The sequence below is a fragment of the Pseudorca crassidens genome, chromosome 6 (genome assembly GCF_039906515.1).
Source record: "Pseudorca crassidens isolate mPseCra1 chromosome 6, mPseCra1.hap1, whole genome shotgun sequence".
Taxonomy (NCBI): Eukaryota; Metazoa; Chordata; class Mammalia; order Artiodactyla; family Delphinidae; genus Pseudorca; species Pseudorca crassidens.
The window spans coordinates 33,097,904-33,119,207 of NC_090301.1; the positions used below are offsets into that span (position 1 = coordinate 33,097,904).

At 36.0% G+C, this 21,304-nt stretch overlaps 1 protein-coding gene across 1 annotated transcript in view; it reads right to left on the reverse strand.

The window, feature by feature from the left end:
• Positions 1 to 21,304, reverse strand: part of BMPR2 (bone morphogenetic protein receptor type 2) — a 201,421-nt gene that overhangs the window by 33,897 nt on the left and 146,220 nt on the right. Inside the window, exons 4-9 of the mRNA XM_067740963.1 lie at positions 11,281 to 11,391; positions 10,425 to 10,516; positions 7,691 to 7,921; positions 6,784 to 6,898; positions 1,569 to 1,729; positions 413 to 560 (exon numbers count right to left, since the gene is read on the reverse strand). Coding sequence (XP_067597064.1) covers positions 413 to 560; positions 1,569 to 1,729; positions 6,784 to 6,898; positions 7,691 to 7,921; positions 10,425 to 10,516; positions 11,281 to 11,391 — 858 coding nt within the window. The remainder of the gene's footprint in view (positions 1 to 412; positions 561 to 1,568; positions 1,730 to 6,783; positions 6,899 to 7,690; positions 7,922 to 10,424; positions 10,517 to 11,280; positions 11,392 to 21,304) is intronic.

Sequence of the window (21,304 nt, forward strand, 5' to 3'; positions counted from 1 at the left end):
GAGAATGAAAAAAAGACAGGAAGAAAAAAGTGTTCCAATGGATAATTCATTACTTCTAATTCCTTACTGGGTCAATTCAGGAAACATTGTTAAGTGCAGATTCTCAAATGCTCAGAGGTTGTGTAAGGAAAACAATGACTGCTAAAGTAATGAGAAACCAACCTGAACACAGATAAGCTATTATGAGCAATTAATTAAATTATACTCAGATGCAAACCTGGAGTCCTTTCTAAAAAGTTTTCCCTGATTCACATCCTTCTGCTAGTAATGTTTCTGAACACTAGATGGCAATGAGCTAAAGGTTTAAATGAAAGTACAAACACATCAAAGTTGACTTATTTAATATAGGTAGAAAAAAATATAACTGCTTCACTTCAAAACATACACCAATTTTTGACAGCATTTCTCTTACCTGGGAAGAGGTCTGTACATCTCATAAATATCTCCCAATAAATTAGTCCAAGTGCATACATATCTACTTGTTTCAAAGCTGATTCACAGTCCCTCAGGTTCACGGCTCCTTCTAGAACTTCTGGTGCCATATATCTGATTGTGCCAACCTGATAAATTAGAGTGATGTATTTCAGAAAAAGAATGTAGCATATTCTGAAGGGCATACATTAGACCAGAAGTAATACATAAATTTCAGGTCAATAATATGTCAATGTTATTTGAACCTAAGCATGTCACTGAGCCTTTCTATACCAAATTTTTAATAAATAAAATACCCATTTTAGGACATCTTGGTTGCTCTCAGTTTTTGGCTATTATGGATAAAGCTGCTAAAACGTTTACATACAGGTTTCTGTGTGACTATAAGTTGTCAGCTCAATTGGGTAAATTGCTGGAAGACTATGTCTTCCAAAGTGGCTATACCCTTTTGCATTCCCACCAACAATGAATGAGTTGCTGTTGCTCCACATCTTCACCAGCATTTGATATTATTGTTTTGTTTTTTTTTAACCATTTGAATGTAATGGAATCTTGTTTGGATTTGCAGTTCTCTAATGAGGAATGATGTTGAGTAACTTTTATATGCTTATTTGCCATCTGTATATCTTCTCCAGTAAGGTGTCTGTTCAGATCTTCTATTTTTTAATTGGCTTGTTTGTCTTCTTTACTGTTGAGTTTTAAGAGATCTTTCATATTCTGGATACAAGTCCTTTGTCAGATATGTGTTTTTCAAATATTTTCTCCCAGTCTATGGCTTGTTTTTTTCATTCTCTTAACACTGTCTTTTGCAGAGCAGAAGTTTTTAATTTTAATAAAATTCAACTTAGCAATTTTTTCTTTCAAAAAAAAATAACCTTTTTAAATAATTAAACTGTGATATATTCATCCTATTCAATAGCATTCCTACTAATATTGACAAAAATGAGTTGGAATGGCAGTGATTTCCACAATGAATTGATGAACTTCATGCAATGTCTTCTGTATATCTTAATTTTGTAATTCCTAATATGCTACACTTGGATAAGGATAACTGTCCTGAGTAGTTAGTGGATTTTTAAATGCAATTTATTATGTTTTGAAAATATGTCAGTGTGATACCTTTTGTATACACTCACCTCACTTATGGCTGCATTATCTTCCTCCCCTGGGCGCACCAGTCTATTTCCAGTCAGCTTCATGGACAACCCAAAGTCACTAATAACACAGGTTCCATCATTTTTCACCAGAACATTTCTGCTATTTAAATCTCGATGGGAAATTGCAGGTTTATAGTGATCTGTTTGAATAATTTTCAAACATTTATTAATGCTTAAATAGCACTACTGGACATGAAATAAGCATGAAGGTAATAGGGGCTATATAAATATAGAAGATAGTGTTATTTTTCTGCCCATTAATTTTCCAATAGCAAAAAAGGACATAAGAAATCAAAATTTCAACTCACAATCCCCACCATTTTCGATATATTTCACAAGATAACTCCTGTTGGAACTATGAGTAATTAATCTCTGAACATTCAGCTGCATAAACATTCAGCTGCAATTAATAGCCAAGAGGCTGTTGCTTCTAATTTTAACATGTACCTTTTTCTTTCCTTTTCATTTCTAGAGTAGCAAAAGGAGGCAAAAGAGAAAGGAATATCTTGCATAAAAAACGATAAAAAGTCAACTGATCTAAAACAATTATCACTGAAAAACTGACATGGCTCCAAAATTGGTATGTGTATTTTATAGTATTATCTTACAGATTAACAAATCAAACCTATGACAGAAAATTCCAGTTTTGTCCTGAGGCTTAGCCATGTATCTAAGCCCACCACAGTTCTTCAAATTAAACTAGAAACAGTTTTGCAATGGACTGGTAGCTGTCTTCTGATTTTACAAAGAAACAAAACACTATTATACTCATTCTATTACTTGTTAATCAGAAGACTATATATTCCATGTAGGCAGAGAGAGAACATGTTTTGCCTGAATTCAAAAGGCATGGCACATAGTAAATGCTTGCTGAGTGAAAGAATATATCCAACCTAAGTCCCTAAGTAAAATCATAATTATTTTCCTCTTTATAAGAAAACCTTGGGGGAAGGGGGGGAGGGGAAGGAACGGATTGAGAGTTTGGGATTAGCAGATGTAAACTATTATATATAGGATGGAAAAACAACACAGTCCTACTGTACAGCACAAGGAACTATATTCAATATCTGTGATAAACCATAATGGAAAAGAATATGAAAAAGAATATATATATGTATAGCTGAGTCACTTTGTTGTACAGGAAAAGTTAACACAACATTGTAAATCAACTATACTCCAATAAAATTTTTGAAAAAGAAAACCTTATACAAATCTTATATTGAAATAAAACCGTAGCTCTTGAAAAGAAAAAAATTCTAAAGTACCATTCCCAAAATTTAAAATAACTCCTCAGGTATAGAAAGAAATACAGCAATCAGAACAAAGTCAACCAGTGTTATATTTAGGCACAAAAAGACTCAGTATTTATATTTATTACTCTCATTAACATGTATTAGACTTCAATTTCACCAAAAATGAAACTAAAGACAGAAGATAATGATTCCTTTGATATTGGGGGAAGGGGGTGGGGGGAGGCAATAGCACAACTAGAAGAAAAATAGTAGTTACCAGGTTTCTTATTCTAAAAATTGACTTCTTTCTCATTTGCTCCTCTTCCCAGTCCAGCCTTCCAAAGTATGTACTAACATGGCTCATTCAACCCCTAACAGAGCTACATTTCTTACTCTGGATAAAACCACAACATAAGTATATGTGGTATAATCTCGAGCTGATATTTATATAATAAAATTTATAGAGACACTGGAAAATGTTTGTACACTAACACCAAAGCAATACTTAAACTAAAATATCTCACACATAAGGGAAACCAGGTTAATAATGTGAATGTGCAATGAGTCAGTCAGTCAGCCAGCCAGAGGGGAAAACAAGGTAATACTTTCTGCTACTATTAAAAAAGGAAACAAAAGAAATGAAAAGAAAAGAGGAGAGGGAGGAAGCAAAGGAGGAAGGAAGTGAGGGAGGAAATAAGGAAAAAGAAAAAAAGGAAGAAACAAGAGAGGATTCATGACCAATGCTGAGGGTGGAACTATAGACCACCTTTTTGAGACTTCTTTTCCCCTTAAAGTTCCCCTCAATATTCATTTTAACCTTTTTTTATTGGGGAAGGGGCTGTGGTTTGTAGAAAGGGGGAGCCGAGCATGTAATGGTTTTGCCCTGGGCAGTAGCACACTTGGCAAATTTCTTAAAGCAAAGTGGGACACAATATTATTTTAATTATGTTAAAAAATAAAACCTGAACACAAAATAGTCTCTTTGTGGATATTTACATAAACATAAACACACACACACACACAGAGCAAAGGATCTGGAAAGATGTACATAAACTAGTTAATAGTAATTTTCTGGTTATAGATTTAAGTGATCTATATATGTTCCTTCTTTGCTAGACTTTTTTCCATGATAATGTTACACTGACATTACCATTAGGAAAAAAATTCATAGGGAGAACCAATTACAAATAAACAGGTTCAACTACTACTTCTCCTGAAGCAAAAAATAGCTGAATAAATAATAATAGTATTATTCCTTACTACAAAATTGTACGCCAAATAGCAAAGTTATATCTGAAGATACCGGGAAGAATAAAGTTCTCTGAAAAAAAGTGAAATGTCACTTTAAATGTTTTGAAATAGTACAGTATAGTTGGAATATTTATTTATTATTGAAATATAGTCATTTACAATGTCATGTTAGTTTCACGTGTACAGCAGTGATTTAGTTATACATATACATGCATACACACACACATACACACACACACACACACACACATATTCTTTTTCAGATAATTTTCCCTTATAGGTTATTATGAAATATTGAGTATAGCTCCCTGTGCTATACAGTACGTCCTTGTTGGTTATCTATTTTACATATAGTAGTGTGTATATGTTAATTCCATCCTCCAGATTTATCCCTCTCCCCCTTCCCCTTTGGTAACTATATGTTTGTTTTCTATGTCTGTGGGTCTATTTCTGTTTTGTAAATAAGTTCATTTGTATCTTTTTTTTTTTTTTTGCAAATTCTATATATAAGTGATATATGATATTTGTCTTTCTCTGGCTTACTTCACTTAGTATGATAATCTCTAACTCCATCCATGTTGCTGTAAATGGCATTATATTATGGTTGAGTAATATTCCCTTTATATATATATACCACATCTTTATCCATTGATCTGTCAATGGACATATGTTGCTTGGCTATTGTAAATAGTGCTGCAATGAACATTGGGATGCATGTATCTTTTCAAATTATATTTTCTCCGGGTATGTGCCCAGGAGTGAGATTGCTGGATCATATGGTACCTCTATTTTTAGTCTTTTAAGGAACCTACATACTGTTCTCCATACTGGCTATACCAATTTACATTCCTACCAGCAGTGTAGGAGGGTTCCTTTTTCTTCACACCCTCTCCAGCATTTATTACTTGCAGACTTTTTGATGAGGGCCATTCTGACTGCTGTGAGGTATGGAATATTTTTTAAATAATTAGGTAAAACCAAAAATTCAAATAGCTATTATATTATGTTTTTTCACAAATAGATACACATTTTTTAAAATGGTAACTATTTAGTGATAATATTAGGTAATGTTTTAGAATAAAATCTGTGTTTAAATAAAACTCATATTTGATGGCAATCACTCTTTTCAGCCAATGTTTGACGAGAAACCTTATTGAATCATGCAAGCCTTGAAAATGGGGATTAGGATGGTATTTTAAGTTCTGTGCTAAGTCAGCTCTTTAAAGGAGTTATGATATTTAAGAATAAGGAAACACAGTACAAATGGTTAATGAGCTAAAGCACTAAAGTAAGTGCATCAAGTTGCTGACACAGGCAATAACATTGGTCAATTCTGTATTCAGGAAAAGCAAGATGTCAAGATAAATGAACTGATAAATTATTCAGGAGAAATTATTTATATATGAAGCAGCAGATAGAAAAGATGATCCATGCTATCATACAATGGAACAAAGATCTAAGAAATTGTTACATTAAATATTCTCTTCATTATAGCAGTCAGAGAAACTGAAAAAACAATGCATGACAAGAAAATTGCTGTAAAGAATGAAAATGCAAAGACGGATTTTCACAGCAAAGCTAATTTAGAGGTGCCTGTGATGTGAGATGTATATTGAAACAAAGTGAAGAAGCAAATATATTAAAAAGATGCTTTGAAAAACTAGCAAAAATGTACATAAAGGCTGAATATAAACTGTAGTTATGGCAAGGAACATAACCACACGGTACTGACACACTGGTGAAGCCTTACTCCTCACCATGAGTTCTCCTCTTCCTATTTAGGAACAGAACCGAGTGTTATTTGAGGCAGCAATGCACCCAGCTAAACAAAAACAAGCTATATTCAAAAGCATCCCTTGCAGCTAAGTGTGGTAGGAAAGCATGGACTAAGTTCTGGGAAACAAAACATAAGCACAAGAGTGGGACTTCTCGAGGCAAAAGGAGGCAATTCCTTCTACTTTCCTTTTCTCTGCTGATTAGCATATAGCATGATGGACAATGAGGTGACCTTGAAAACAAGCCACATATAAAGACTAATGGAGAAGAAATAGAGGAGCCTGGGGCCCTGATAATATTACGGTGCTGCCAAAAAACTTTAGACTGTCTCTCTTCAGATTCTTACATGAGAAAGAAAAAAAAATGTCATCTTCATTGAAACCTGTTACTTTTTTCTCCCTGATAAATGTGAACAAGCCTAATTCTAGCTAAGAGAAGCACTGATTTATCAAAAGATACATTTGGGTTTTACACTAAAGACCAACCAACCTATGGAATTCATGTGTAAAGAAGTGATAACGCATTTGTAGTTCATTTAAATAAGCAAAATAAATACAAGGAAAATACAACACCGTCTAGCTAAGAGGTTCTTAACCTAGGTCCATAGATGAACTTCAAAGGATCTGAGAACCCCTACAATCAAAACAGTACTTTTTAAAGTATGCCTATACGTCTATCCTTACAGGGGGAGTGTTCAGAGCTTTAATCAAAATCGCAATGGAATCCATGACCCCTCTAGAGAATTGAAATTCTTTTTCTTATTCTTCTTGTTAAATTTCAAATATATTTCCTCACGTTAGATCTTGTAAACAGCTGGCTCATAATACATCTGCTATAATATAAAATATACTTTTACTTTAAAGATATGAATAAAATTTCCCTTTGTGAATTCTGGCCCCACATGGTTGTGATGCATCTTCTATTCATTGTCTTACCTCCTCGTGGTAATTCTGTATGAAGATAAGCCAGTCCTCTAGTCACAGAATGAGCCAGACGGCAAGAGCTTACCCAGTCACTTGTATGGAGACTTAAATACTTGCATAGAGATCCCTGTATGGAGGGAAAAAGTAAAAAGGGGAAAAAAGTAGAATTACTTTACTTGAACATGAGGAGGTTAAGTTAGCAGCTGTAAAAAGGATTTGCATGTTAGGATTCAAAGGAGATCTAATGAATTATAACACTTCAGAATCTCGAAGTAAGAAAAGACATTTCTATAGGTAGAGAGAGGAGGAGAGGATGGAAAAGAGAATTTAGACATTATCAATTTTTATTTCTCAAATATTAAACATTATGAATGGTTATTTCATTTTAAATGCTTTTTTTTTTTTTTTTTTGTGGTACGTGGGCCTCTCACTGTTGTGGCCTCTCCCGTTGCAGAGCACAGGCTCCGGACGCACAGGCTCAGCGGCCATGGCTTATGGGCCCAGCTGCCATGGCTTATGGGCCCAGCTGCTCCGCAGCATGTGGGATCTTCCCGGACCGGGGCACGAACCCATGTCCCCTGCATCAGCAGGCGGACTCTCAACCACTGCGCCATCAGGGAAGCCCCAAATGCATCTTTTATTTATCAACTTAAGGCAGAAAAAAAAGTATTTTCAACTCTTTCACTGCTTCCTTCATCAAGAAAGTCTTGCTGAGAGAGAGAGAGACAGACAGAGACAGAGACAGTGTGATGTAAGTGCGTAGGGACTAAACAGTTTCATTCACATTCTGGAGTAAAATTGTTATGTCATTGTAGACCATTAATAACCAGTTTGCAAACCAGCAACACTCTACATAACAGGGGTCCTCCTACAAATCTGACTGACATAAATGTCAGTATATTTTTTATGAAGAACTTACATTGGGATAATACTCCATCACAAGCAAATACTCCATGCGTCCATCTGCAGTGACTCTCTCATCTCCAACTATAAAGCGAGCAATGTTGTCATGTTCCATCAAAGGCACTCTGTAAATGTTCTTCTCATTGATAAAATTCTGACGGTTTGCAAAGGAAAACACTTTTACAGCAACTGGACGTTCATCTAAGGAACCTTTATATACGGCTCCATATCGACCCCGGCCAATCAGCTGTAAATTTGTTTTGAAGAAAGCAAGATATTATTTCATCACAACTTAACAATCAAATTTACTAAATAATAAAGTATAAATCCATATGTATGCAACCAGATCTCTATTGCTTAGTTTGAGTAACTCCATTGTCAAGAAAATAATAAATTTGGCATCTTATATGGCTCAGAAACTCCTACCAGACCCAGCCCTCCCTCAGATGACAACTATAAACTCTGAACAATATTTTTTTTTTTTTTTTTTTTTGCGGTACGCGGGCCTCTCACTGCTGTGGCCCCTCCCGTTGCGGAGCACAGGCTCCGGACGCGCAGGCTCAGCGGCCATGGCTCACGGGCCCAGCCGCTCTGTGGCATGTGGGATATTCCCAGACCCGGGCACGATCCCGTGTCCCCTGCATCGGCAGGCGGACTCTCAACCACTGCGCCACCAGGGAAGCCCCTGAACAATATTTTTAAAAAGAAATCTAAAAATGCTGGAGAATGAACAAAAGTAGATAGGTTCTGAGGGGAGTCAACACTTGGAAGAAAGGAATGGCATAGGGTGAGCTACTTATTTTTATAGCTTTAAGCCTGTGAGCAGGCTGAAATCTGCACTGCATAGTGGAGCAGAAACTGTGATAGAAAATCTTTCTGGCCTCAGGAAGCAGGGGACAGAATTTGGGGCAACCACAGCATGGAAAATTAAGGGAGAATCCCAAAAAGGAGAGTCAGAGAGTTGGAAACCCAATTAATGCATGGGACAGACTCCAGCTAAAGATAAAAAGTAACTAAACTTCAGCTCAGGAGATGAGTTTGCAATATGTCCAACCAAGTTAATCACCTACTAAAATAAACAACGAAATGAACACACTTTAGAAGAACCTAACAGAATACAGGGTCTCCACAATATGACATTCACAATATCTAGTACAATACAGTACAATAAAAAATAACTCAAAAACCCCCCAGCAAGATGCAACTGTTCTCCTCATTTTTGGCTTCTGAGATTTCTCTGACTTTTTACTGAAAAAAAGGTTAGGGATTTACCATTTAAGGATATTTGTTATATTTCATTCACTATTTCTAATTTAAATTTTAACAAACAGACTGCCCTTTAGAAAGGCTGTATCAATATAAAGTTAAATCAGCAATGTTTGGGAGTGTTTCTTTTACTCAGTCCAGGATAAAATCCTAATGGTTTTAATTAGTATTTTTTCCAGTTTAGTAAATTGGACATCTTATTATACATTTACTAGGCATACTTACTTCTCCTGTGAATTGATAATTCATCTCTTTTGTCTATTTTTGATGGACTGTTTATTTAATGTTGATTTCTACCATCTCTTTATCAATTGTTTATGTGTTGAAATACCTTTTTCAAATTTTGCTTTTAACTTTTATTATATTTTTCTCCCAAATGGAAGGTTCTTAAAATGTTTTATATAACCAAATCTATCAGATCTATTATTTAGCAGTCTCTGGTTTAGTTAATTTATCCTAATAAAGATCATAAAAACATTCATCATGGTAAGACTTTTAACACAGGTTCTGAGATATTACCAAATGAAAATTTAATTCTATACAAAACATAATATTCATATATACCTATACAATATACAATATATACACAGACAAGGAATATTTATTCATCATCTACTGTGAATTGCTTGTCTAGCACATTTTTCTCAGAATCTGATGTCTTTATTCCCATACTCTTGTTCAAGTCTGTATTCAATGATCATCTCCTTTCTAAATATATTTTCTTTAATAACTCCTTTTCCATAACTTTCTTATCTCATTTGCTTTTTTTTTCTCCATAGCACTTACTACTACTTGAAATATACAGTTGACCTCTGAACAATGTGAGGGTTAGGGACACCAACCCCTCCACATAGTCCAAAATCCACATATAGCTTATAGTTGACCCTTCATATATACATGGTTCCTCTGTGTCCATGGTTCTACATCCATAGATTCAACCAACTGTGGATGGTGTAGTACTATAGTATCTACTATTGAAAAAAATCTGTGTATGAGTGGACCCATTCGGTTCAAAACCATGTTGTTCAAGGGTCAACTGTACTTTCATTTATTTAACCTCTTGTAGCCTCTCTCTCACTAGAATATAAGCCTCATGTATCTGTATTGTTCACCAACATTCTCAGTGCCTAGAATAGGCCTTGGCACAAAATTGATAATGCTTGTTGAATAAATGAATGAGTTAATGAAATCACTGTCTCAGATATACTATTATTTTTTATTTTTAATTTTTTTTGCAGTATGCGGGCCTCTCACTGTTGTGGCCTCTCCCGTTGTGGAGCACAGGCTCTGGATGCGCAGGCTCAGCGGCCATGGCTCACGGGCCCAGCCGCTCCGCGGCATGTGGGATCTTCCCGGACCGGGGCACGAGCCCGTGTCCCCTGCAACAGCAGGTGGACTCTCAACCACTGCGCCACCAGGGAAGCCCCGTCTCAGATATACTATGAGAGCAGAAAAAACAGTCCGTAATCTGAAAGCAATCTTACCTCCAACAGTTTCAGATTATCTAGGTCAAGAGAGGGCTCTGATGCTGCTGCCTCCATCATGTTCATACTGTGAAGACCTTGTTTACGGTCTCCTAGAGGAATAGGAAAAAGAACCTGCTAATGTGTGGTCCTCTTAAAAAGAAAATCTTTATTACACTTTTTAATATATGACAGTTAAAAAAAGACCTACAGAAGGACAGACAGCAAGACTTATGCCTAACGTCAATGGGAATAAAACTATTTACTAAACTAGGAATCATCCATAAATGAAGATGAAAAATGAATAACACAAAAGCTGAATTCTGGGAGATTGTTCTAGTAACACACTCAGTATAAAACCCTAAGAAATATGCAGAAACATTAAAGAAGGTTTTATTAAAGTTATTTGAATGAATGAATGGGTGCTGATTTCCTAAAAAGCTTGTCAAATCTAAAGTTTATGAGAACCAACTAGACAGTTGATGATATTTAGGAATTACTGTTATTTTTAGATATAAAAATGGTATTGTGGTTATATATATTTTAAGTCTTTATATTTCAGAGATAATACTAAAATATTTACAGATAAGTATACCTTCAATTTATTTCAAAATAATCCAGTGGAATGGAAGCATGTGGTGAGTGGGGCTATAGATGATATATAGATGTGATACTCATTGAAGCTGGGTAATAGGTATTTTGTATATGTTTGAAACCTTTCATAAAAACTAGGACAAAAAGTTTAAGAGAGAAGGATGACTCTGGGGTTAACACAGCACAGAGATGTTTTTTACCATGATGAATTTTTATAAAATAAAATCAATTCTGATTAAATGACATGTTTAATAAATAACAAAACAAAAAATTATATTTTTACCTGTCAGCATCCTGTATCCAAAGCATAAGGCAACTATCAAAACAGCTAATACAGAGACTGATGCCAAAGCAATGATTATTGTCTCATCTCGGTTAAATGAGTGAGGTGGACCTAAAAGAAAACAAAGTTTTAAATATAGTCACCCTTTCTTTTTGGTATTTTGCTAAATACTGACAGAAAGGCTATATCAATATATAGTCAAATCAGCAGTGTTTTTGCATCAAATGAAATGAAAGAAAAATTAATAATAAATTTGTAATAACTGTAAATTGTATATTTTTAATCATATGTATTATTTTATATAGACCTAGAACACTGAAACACCTGGTAGTTGTGCTCTTAATTACTGAAATATCAACTATATCATGGAACAGCATAGACAGAACAGTATAATATTTAAAAGAACAATCTTTGGAATCACATTTGGTTTTCAATCTTGACTACACTAGTCTCTCAGTGGCCTTTAGAAAATTATTAGAATTTTCTGATCTTCAATTCTCTCATTTGTAAAAATAGTAATCTCTACCTCACAAGTCTTCTGTGAGGCTTAAGTGGGAGTCTAAGTACTTAGTACAGTGTTGAGTATATTCTACCTGTGCAATAAATGTTATTATGTTTATCAATATTGGTATTATGATTATTAAGGAAAAGAGTATAGCTTTGCAGACAGTTAAACCTGAACTGGACTTCTTCCACATATTCTATGACCTTGGGAATATATCTTTACCTGTCTGCGCCTAAGCTTATTCACTTGCAGAAAGGGAACACACATATCTAAATCACAGGCCTATCATGAGCATGCAAACCATCTTATGTGTTAGTTCCATTCTTTGGATCAGATAATATCTAGAGAAATACCCTTTAGAATGGATGACTACAAACTAGAGCACATCCAGAAGAGAGCAAGTAGAACAGTGAAGGTATAAGAACTGTGAAATGTGATGGGTAGAAAGAATTAGAAGTGTCAGATATAGAAGAGGAGAAAACTTGAGGGGATATGGTAGCTGTCTTCATGTGAAAAAATGGACCTGTAGCTAGAGAGAATAACAAGATCCAATTAGTATCTGTTCAAGGACAGCAGTTATTAACCTAGCATACAGAAGAACTTAAGTTTATAAACAGAGCTGTCTAAAATGAAATGAATGGGACTTCCCTGGTGGCGCAGTGGTTAAGAATCCATCTGCCAATGCAGGGGACACAGGTTCGAACCCTGGTCCAGGAAGATCCCACATGCCACGGAGCAACTAAGCCCGTGCGCCACAACTACTGAGCCTGCGCTATACAGCCCGCAAGCCACAACTACTGAGCCCGCGTACCACAACTACTGAAGCTGGCACGCCTACAGCCCGTGCTCCACAACAAACAGAAACCACTGTCACGAGAAGCCCGCGGACCAAAACAAAGAGTAGCCCCCATATCCGCAACCAAAGAAAGCCTGCGCAGCAACGAAGACCCAACGCAGCCAAAAATAAAATTAAAAAAGAAAAAGAAAGGAATGAATTATCTTATGAGATAGCTGTTCATATTCATTTAACTGGAGGTATTCACGCAGTATTTGATAATAATGACCAGATACTCGGCTTAACGACTGCTAATATCTTTATTTAATCATTCTTTGCACTCTGTCAAAATCAAGCATATTGTGTTTTAAATCTTTTTCACTTTGGACATTATGTATTCTATCAAACTAGAAGGCTCTATGGCAAACTCAAAAGCCAGCATGGCAAAGAGTTCCTCTGATGGGCATTCCTGTTCTAAATGAATGTATCTGTCTCAAATTAAGCACAATTAAATATTAAAATGTCAAAACAATATTTCTATAGAAGGATCTGTTGAAGCACTATAGTACTCTCTTAATCTGCAGGACATTTATTGTATTTTAATAGACTAACATATTAATAATTGCACATAAATTTAACATATAGAGTAAGTTATAGGAGGAAACCTCATTTTACCGTGAGACATCACTTCATACATACACTAGGATGGCTATAATTTAAAAAAAGACAAAAGTGTTGGCAAGAATGGGGAGAGAAATTAGAACTCTTGTACATTATTGTTGGAATGTAAATGGTGCAGCTACAGTAGAAAATATTTTGGAAGTCCCTCAAAAAGTTAAACCTAGCATTACCATAAAATCCAGCAATCCGACTCCTAGTCATATACCAAAAAGAATTAAAATTAACTGTTCAGGGCTTCCCTGGTGGCGCAGTGGTTGAGAGTCTGCCTGCCGATTCAGGGGACACGGGTTCGTGCCCCGGTCCAGGGGGATCCCACGTGCCGCGGAGCGGCTGGGTCCGTGAGCCGTGGCCGCTCGGCCTGCGCGTCCGGAGCCTGTGCTCCGCAGCGGGAGAGGCCACAACAGTGAGAGGCCCGCGTACCGCAAAAAAAAAAAAAAAAATTAACTGTTCAAAAACTTCTACAGAAATGTTCATGGCATCACTAATCACAATAGCCAAAAGTAGAAACAACACAAATGTTCATAAACTAATGATTGAATAAACAAAATGTGGTCTATCCATATAATGGATACATACAAAAGGTCACATATTCTATGATTCCATTTATTTATTATTTATTTATTTTGCGGTACACGGGCCTCTCACTGTTGTCGCCTCTCCCGTTGCGGAGCACAGGCTCCGGACGCGCAGGCTCAGCGGCCATGGCTCACGGGTCCAGCTGCTCCGCGGTATGTGGGATCTTCCCGGACCGGGGCACGAACCCGTATCCCCTGCATCGGCAGGCGGACTCTCAACCACTGCGCCACCAGGGAAGCCCTAAGATTCCATTTAAATGAAATACCCAGAATAGACAAATCCACAGAAACAGAAAGCAGATTAGTAGTTTCCAGTGACTCAGGTGAGGGGGAAATCTGCAGTGACTCATCAGGTACAGAATTCCGTTTTGGATTGATGAAAATGTTTTGGAACTAGATAGAGGTTGCACAACACTGTAAATACACTAAATGGCACACTTTAACATGGTTATTTCTACGTTATATGAATTTTACCTTTAAAAAAACCCTGACTTTAGAATATGCCCAACCCAAAAGAAATACTATTTTCAACACACAAAAAACAGATACAGGCACACACAAACTAATAATCTATAGATTTTTTACAATAAGATATACACAAATTATTTTATGTGCTTATTGATCTTCCCTTTATTGACTGTCAGATCATTACTGACTTTCAGATACTTTGTATTTTTTTAAGGTAACTGAAGCTTTAAACTATAGTATAAGACAATCAGATTACAGATTCATTATTATGGAAGCTCACATTTTATTTTTATGGTCCACTGAAGTCAAAGAGAGAGAAAAGGTAGGAGGTGAAAAGTGGAGGACCAAACAAGGAACAAGGATATGGTGGAAAATAGTGACATTTAAAGTAAGGTAGAGAGTTTCAAGGAAGGCAGAAAAAGGAAAAGAAAGACCAAAAGGTGGAACATGGTGAATGCTGACTTGACATGGCTTGTTCTTGTCATATTTAGCATTCTATTGGGCAGTGAATATCAAAGGAAATGTCATCTATTTTTAAATCTCTCTGAAATTGAAATTCATAATCTTTAGCCTTGTTATTATTTTTAATAGACTTTATTATTTAGAGATGTTTAGGTTTACAGAAAAACTATGCAGAAAGTTCTGACACTTCTCATATACCACCCCCCAACACACGATTTCTCTTATTAATAGCTTCCATTAGTGTATGCTATGCACTGAACTGTGTTCCCTTAAAAGTCATATGATGAAGCATTAACTACCAATGTGATGACTTTTGGACATGGGTTCTTTTGAAGACAGGTTTAGATGAGGCCATGAGAATGGGCTCACAGTGGGTGGGATTAGTGTGCTTATAAGAAGAAACAAGAGAGTGTTTGCTTTCTCTTTCTCTGCCCTGTGAAGAACCAGTGAGAAGAAGGCCATCTGCAATCCCAGAAGAGTCCTCAGTAGAACCCAATCACGCTGGAACCCTAACCTCCAACTTCTAGCCTTCAGGACGGTAAGAAAATAAATTTGTGTTGTTCAAGCCACTTGTTATGTTATTTTATTATGGCTGGGAAGGGGAACAGAATATGGCACCCCAAAATATGCCCCTTTGGCATAAAGATTTTCTTGAGCTGGTTATTTTTAAGAAACAGCAGACACTGGAGAAGCTCTGAAAACCTAATAGAAGTTATCCTTTTATAAGGGATATTTACATTTCTAAGGGAAATATCCATTTGTAAAGGTATCTCTCTCTCTCTGTACCAGGAAGAGGAAGAATAAAACTTACTATAGAAAGCTTATACTTAAATCTGCATAACAACTATACCCTTGTTTATTTTGCTTTGCCTCGTAAATTCCCATAAGTGGTCTCCATCTCACCTCTACCCCAATCTTCTTTGCTCTTTAGCTGGGGATGGCATATAAAAGATGATAGCTTGGGCAATTTTGGAGAGTCACTCATTTTTCTCCTGGGTATCTCCCATGTATGTAGGAGGTATATACATGTTTGTTTTTCTCCTGTCATTCTGTCTTGGTCTCAGCCAAGAACCTAGAAGGGTGGAGGGAAAATGATTTTTTCTCCCCTACAGCTGCTGGAGCAGACGAAGACAGTATGGAAACATTTATTACAAATTATGAACCAATATTGATACATTATTATTAAAGGCCATAGTTTCATTAAGTTTCAAGATTTGTGTTGTATAGTTCTACAGGTTTTAACAGATACATAATGTCATGTATCCATCATGACAGTATCATACAGAATAGCTTTGCTATCCTAAAAGTTCCCTGTGCTCCACCTACTCATATTTCACTCCAACTCCCACTCTGGCACTCATTGATTTTTACCTTTTCCATAATGTCATATAGTTGGAATACAGTATGTAGCCTTTTCAGACTGGCTTCTTTCACTTAGCAATATGCATACAAGATTCCTCCATGTCTTTTTGTGGCTACACAGTTTATTTTTAACAGTGAATAATATTCCATGGTACCCCAGTTTATCCATTCACCTATTGAAAGACATCTTGGATCCTTCTGGTTTTTGACAGCTTTGAATAAAGTTGCTATAAACATTTATGTACAGGTTTCTGTGTGGACAGAAGCTTTCAGCTCACCTGGATATTGAGTAGCATGACTGTTACATGGTATGGTAAGCCTTTGTTTAGCTTTGTAAAAAAACTGTCAAACTCTCTTCAAAGTGGCTGTCCTCTTTTGCATTCCTACCAGCAATGAATAGTTCCTGTTGTTCTACATCCTTGTCAGCATTAGGTGTAGTCAGTGTTTTGGATTTTAGCCATTCTAATAGATTTTTTCAAACTGGTATCTCATTGTTGTCTTGACTTGCAATTCCCTCATGACATAGGATGTTGAGCATATGCTTATTTGCCATCTGTCTATCTTCTATGGTGAGCTGTCCATTTAGATCTTCTCTCTACTTTTTAATTGGGCTGTTTGTTTTCTTATTGTTAGGTTTTAACAGTTCTTTGCATATTTCAGATACAAATCCTCTATCAGATATGTGTTTTGCAAATATTTTATCTTAGTGTGGATTGTCCTTTCACTGTCAAGGTATCACGGTAATGCTGGCCTCACAGAATGAAATAGGAAGTGTTCTCTAAGCTCCTATTTTCTGGAAGAAATTATAGAGAACTTGTATCCTTTCTTCTTTAAATGTTCTCTAGAATTCAACAATAAAACCATCTCAGCTTGATGCTTTTGGTATTAGAAAGTATTAATTATTGATTCAATTTCTTTAATAGATAAACACCTGTTCAGATTATATATTTCTCCCTGTGTGAGTTTTGGTAGATTGTGTCTTTCAAGGAATTGGTCCAATACATCTAAGTTATCAAATCTGTTAACATAGAGTTGTTCATAATATTCCTTTACTATCCATGGGATCTGTAGTCATGACATTTCTTTCATTTATGATTATTAGAAATTTATTTCTTTTTTCATTTTGTTCTTGGAAGCCTGGCTAGAGGTGTATCAATTTTATTGATCTTTTTAAAGAACCAGCTTTTGGTTTTGTTGCCTTTTCTCTATTAATTTCCTGTTTTCAATTCAACTGATCTCCGATCTAACTTTTACTCCTTCTTTCTTTCTGCTTATTTTGGATTTAATTTGCTCCTCTTTTTCTAGTTTCCTAAGGTAAAAACTTAGGAAATCACTAGAATTTATTATTGAAGGAAAAAAAAAGGGCATACAAAATTAAATCCAATTCATCTAGTTAACATTAAAATAAAATATCTGCCCCAATTTTAGCACCCATGTGAAACCAAACAGGCCCTGTGGGACTCCTGGGCACAAAACCCTTTCTGTGTCCCTCGTTTCTTGTTTGTAGGAAATAAGCTTCATTCAGCCTCCATGACCTTCCCTGAGTTCCAAAGGGCAGGTTCAAACAGTTCCTAATCGAGGAAGGGAGGGGATGCAGAGACAGGGAGGAGTAGTACAAAAACAACAGTGCAGCTTTGGAGCAGGGTACTGGTTCCTCCTCAAGGGATATACATATCAGTATTTTTGAGCTCCTCTGAAGTACGAAAACCACCACCAAATGGAAGATGTTAACTGCTTGATGAAGCATTCTTCATTCCAGAGAGGTCACAGTTCGATAACCTCGAGAACCACAGAATCCTATCATGAGACCACCTGACACCAGATGATCTCTAGACTGAAGGAATGCAGGTCCTGCAGGCACCCAGATCCTTATAAGCAACCCCTCCCCTTGAGTATAAGACTCCTCACAAACCGCCCCCCCCCACACTGAGACACAGTTTTTGTTTTTTTTTTTAATAGTTTACTGTATGTATGTATGTCTGTATGTCTGTCTGTATGTATGTATGTATGTATGTATTTATTTATTTATGGGTGCTTTGGGTCTTCGTTGCTGTGTGCGGGGTTTTCTCTAGTTGCGGCGAGCAGGGGCTACTCTTCGTTGTGGTGTGCAGGCTTCTTGCTGTGGTGGCTTCTCTTGTTGCAGAGCACAGGATCCAGGCATCCGGGCTTCAGTAGCTGCAGCACGCAGGCTCAGTTGTTGTGGCTTGTGGGCTCTAGAGCGCAGGCTCAGTAGTTGTGGCGCACGGGCTTAGTTGCTCCATGGCATGTGGGATCTTACCGGACCAGGGTTTGAACCCTTGTCCCCTGCATTGGCAGGCAGATTCTTAACCACTGCGCCACTAGGGAAGTCCCTGGGACACAGTTTTGAGGGCATTAGCCTGCTCTGGCCCCCTTTGCCTGGCAAAGCAATAAAGCTATTCTTTTCTACTTCATCCAAACTCTTTCTCTGAAATTCAAACTGGGGCTGGTGTACAGAGGCTGATTTTCAGTATCAAATGTGACAGACAAAATTTATTTTTCATAGAATGAAGTTGTTCTTTAACTGCATTAATACAAATTCACAAATCTAGTGTGAAACAAAGGTTTGCTATTTCCAAATTAGAAAGGCTAATTATTTAAATGGATATTTATTTCCTTATGTAATTCAAACACATATGAATTAATAAAGTAATGTCTTGAAAACATTACAAATGCCAACTATATGGTACTTACATTTTTTTTATTTCAGAGGAAAAAATGAGATAAAAATTACACTGCTTAAAGCATGACTCAAGCTATGACTTGTCACCTAGATTTTTATTTTTTGAATTGGACATCTATGTTCTGTTTTTTCATACATCTCTTTTTAAAAAAATCTAGATATAACTGATGTACAACAATATTATTTTCAGGTGTAAAACATAATGATTCAACATACATTTCTCTCCTATGTGCCATTAAATCATCATTGAGAAAGTAACATAGCATTTCTTAAAAGAGTGCTATTCACTATCATCTTGAAAAGGGAACCCTCATACACTGTTGGTAGGAAAGTAAACTGGTACAGCCATTATGAAAACAGTACGGAGATTCCTTAAAAACTTCAAAATATAGTTACCATATGATCCAGCAATTCCATTCCAGGCCATATATACGGAAAAAACAAAAACTCTAATTTAAAAAGATACATGCTCCCCTATATTCATAGCAGCACTATGTTAAAACAACAAGACATGGAAGAAACCTAAATGCCCAGTGACAGATGAATGGATAAGGCAGATGTGGTATACAGATATAGATATATAGATAAAATATGATATTACTCAGCCATAAAAAAAAAAGAATGAAATAATGTCATTTGAAGAAACATGGATGGACCTAGAGATTATCATACTAAATAAAGTAAGTCAGACAGACAAAGACAAATATATCACTTATATGTGGAATCTAAAGAAAAAATTGGTACAAATGAACTTATTTACCGAAGAGAAACCGACTCACAAACATAGAAAACAAACTTACGGTTACCAAAGAGGAAAGGAGGAGCAGGAGAAATAAATTAGGAATTTGGGATTAACAGGTACAAACTACCATAAAAAAATAAACAACAAGGACCTACTGTATAGCACAGGACACTGTAACTATATTCCATATCTTGTAATGACCTATAATGAAAAAGAATCTGAAAAACAATATACACACACACACACACACACACACACATATACATATATATTTTGCTATACACCTAAAACACTGTAAATCAACTATACTTCAATTTAAACAAAAAACAAAAAAGCAACTTTATCACCCCGAAGATAAACTCTGTAACCATTAACCATTAACTCCTTATTCTCCCCTTCTCCAACAATCTGGTAAACTCCAGTCTACTTTCTTTCTCTATGAATATGCCTACGATTGATATTTCATGTAAATGGAATCATACAATATTTGCTCTTTTCTGTCTGGCTTATTTCACTTAGCATAATGTTTTCAAGGTTCCTCCATGTTGCAGTAGATAGGTTATCTTTTCCCCTTCTTAATATGTCCACTGAAGTACAAAAATTTTAAATTTTGATGAAGTCTAATTTATCTACTTTTTCCTTTGTTGCCTATGGTTTGGTGTCATATGTAAGAATTCACTGCTAAAGCCTAGGTCATGAAGATGTACTCCTATATTTTCCTCTAAAAGTTCTATGGTTTTAGCTTTTATATTGAGGTTGTTGAACCATTTTGAGTTAATTTTTGTATATGGTGTGAAGTAGGGGGTCAACTTCATTCTTTTGCATATGGATGCTAGAGTGTTTTTAACTCAGTCCAAACAATCTTTGTCTCTTAACTGGAATATTTAATCTATTTACATTTAAGATACTTAGTGACACATTTGTGTTTATATCTACTATTTTATTTTAGACTATTGGACCATGCCAACTAGTTTTCCAGGCAGTAGAAAGACCTTAGAATATGGTAACAGTTATTACACTCTCCATGATTAATTACTGATGTCATATTTTCGTCCCTTTTTTAAAACTCCATGAACAATTATTATGAGCAAAAGTGCTACAATGAGAACTTTCATATGCTTCTTGCTTGTAGTGCAAATAGGTACAGCTTTTTTAATTTTTGAATTTTATTTATTTTTTTATACAGCAGGTTCTTATTAGTCATCAATTTTATACACATCAGTGTATACATGTCAATCCCATTCACCCAATTCAGCACACGACCATCCCCACCCCACCACGGTTTTCCCCCCTTGGTGTCCATACTTTTGTTCTCTACATCTGTGTCTCAGTTTCTGCCCTGCAAACCGGTTCATCTGTACCATTTTTCTAGGTTCCACTTACATGTGTTAATATACGATATTTGTTTTTCTCTTTCCGACTTCCTTAACTCTGTATGACAGTCTCTAGATCCAGCCACGTCTCAACAAATGACTCAATTTAGTTCATTTTTATGGTTGAGTAATATTCCATTTTATATATGTACCACATCTTCTTTACCCATTCACCTGTCGATGGGCATTTAGGTTGCTTCCATGACCTGGCTATTGTAAATAGTGCTGCAATGAACATTGGGGTGCATGTGTCTTTTTGAATTATGGTTTTCTGTGGGTATATACCCAGTAGTGGGATTGCTGGATCATATGGTAATTCTATTTTTAATTTTTAAAGGAACCGCCATACTGTTCTCCATAGTGGCTGTATCAGTTTACAA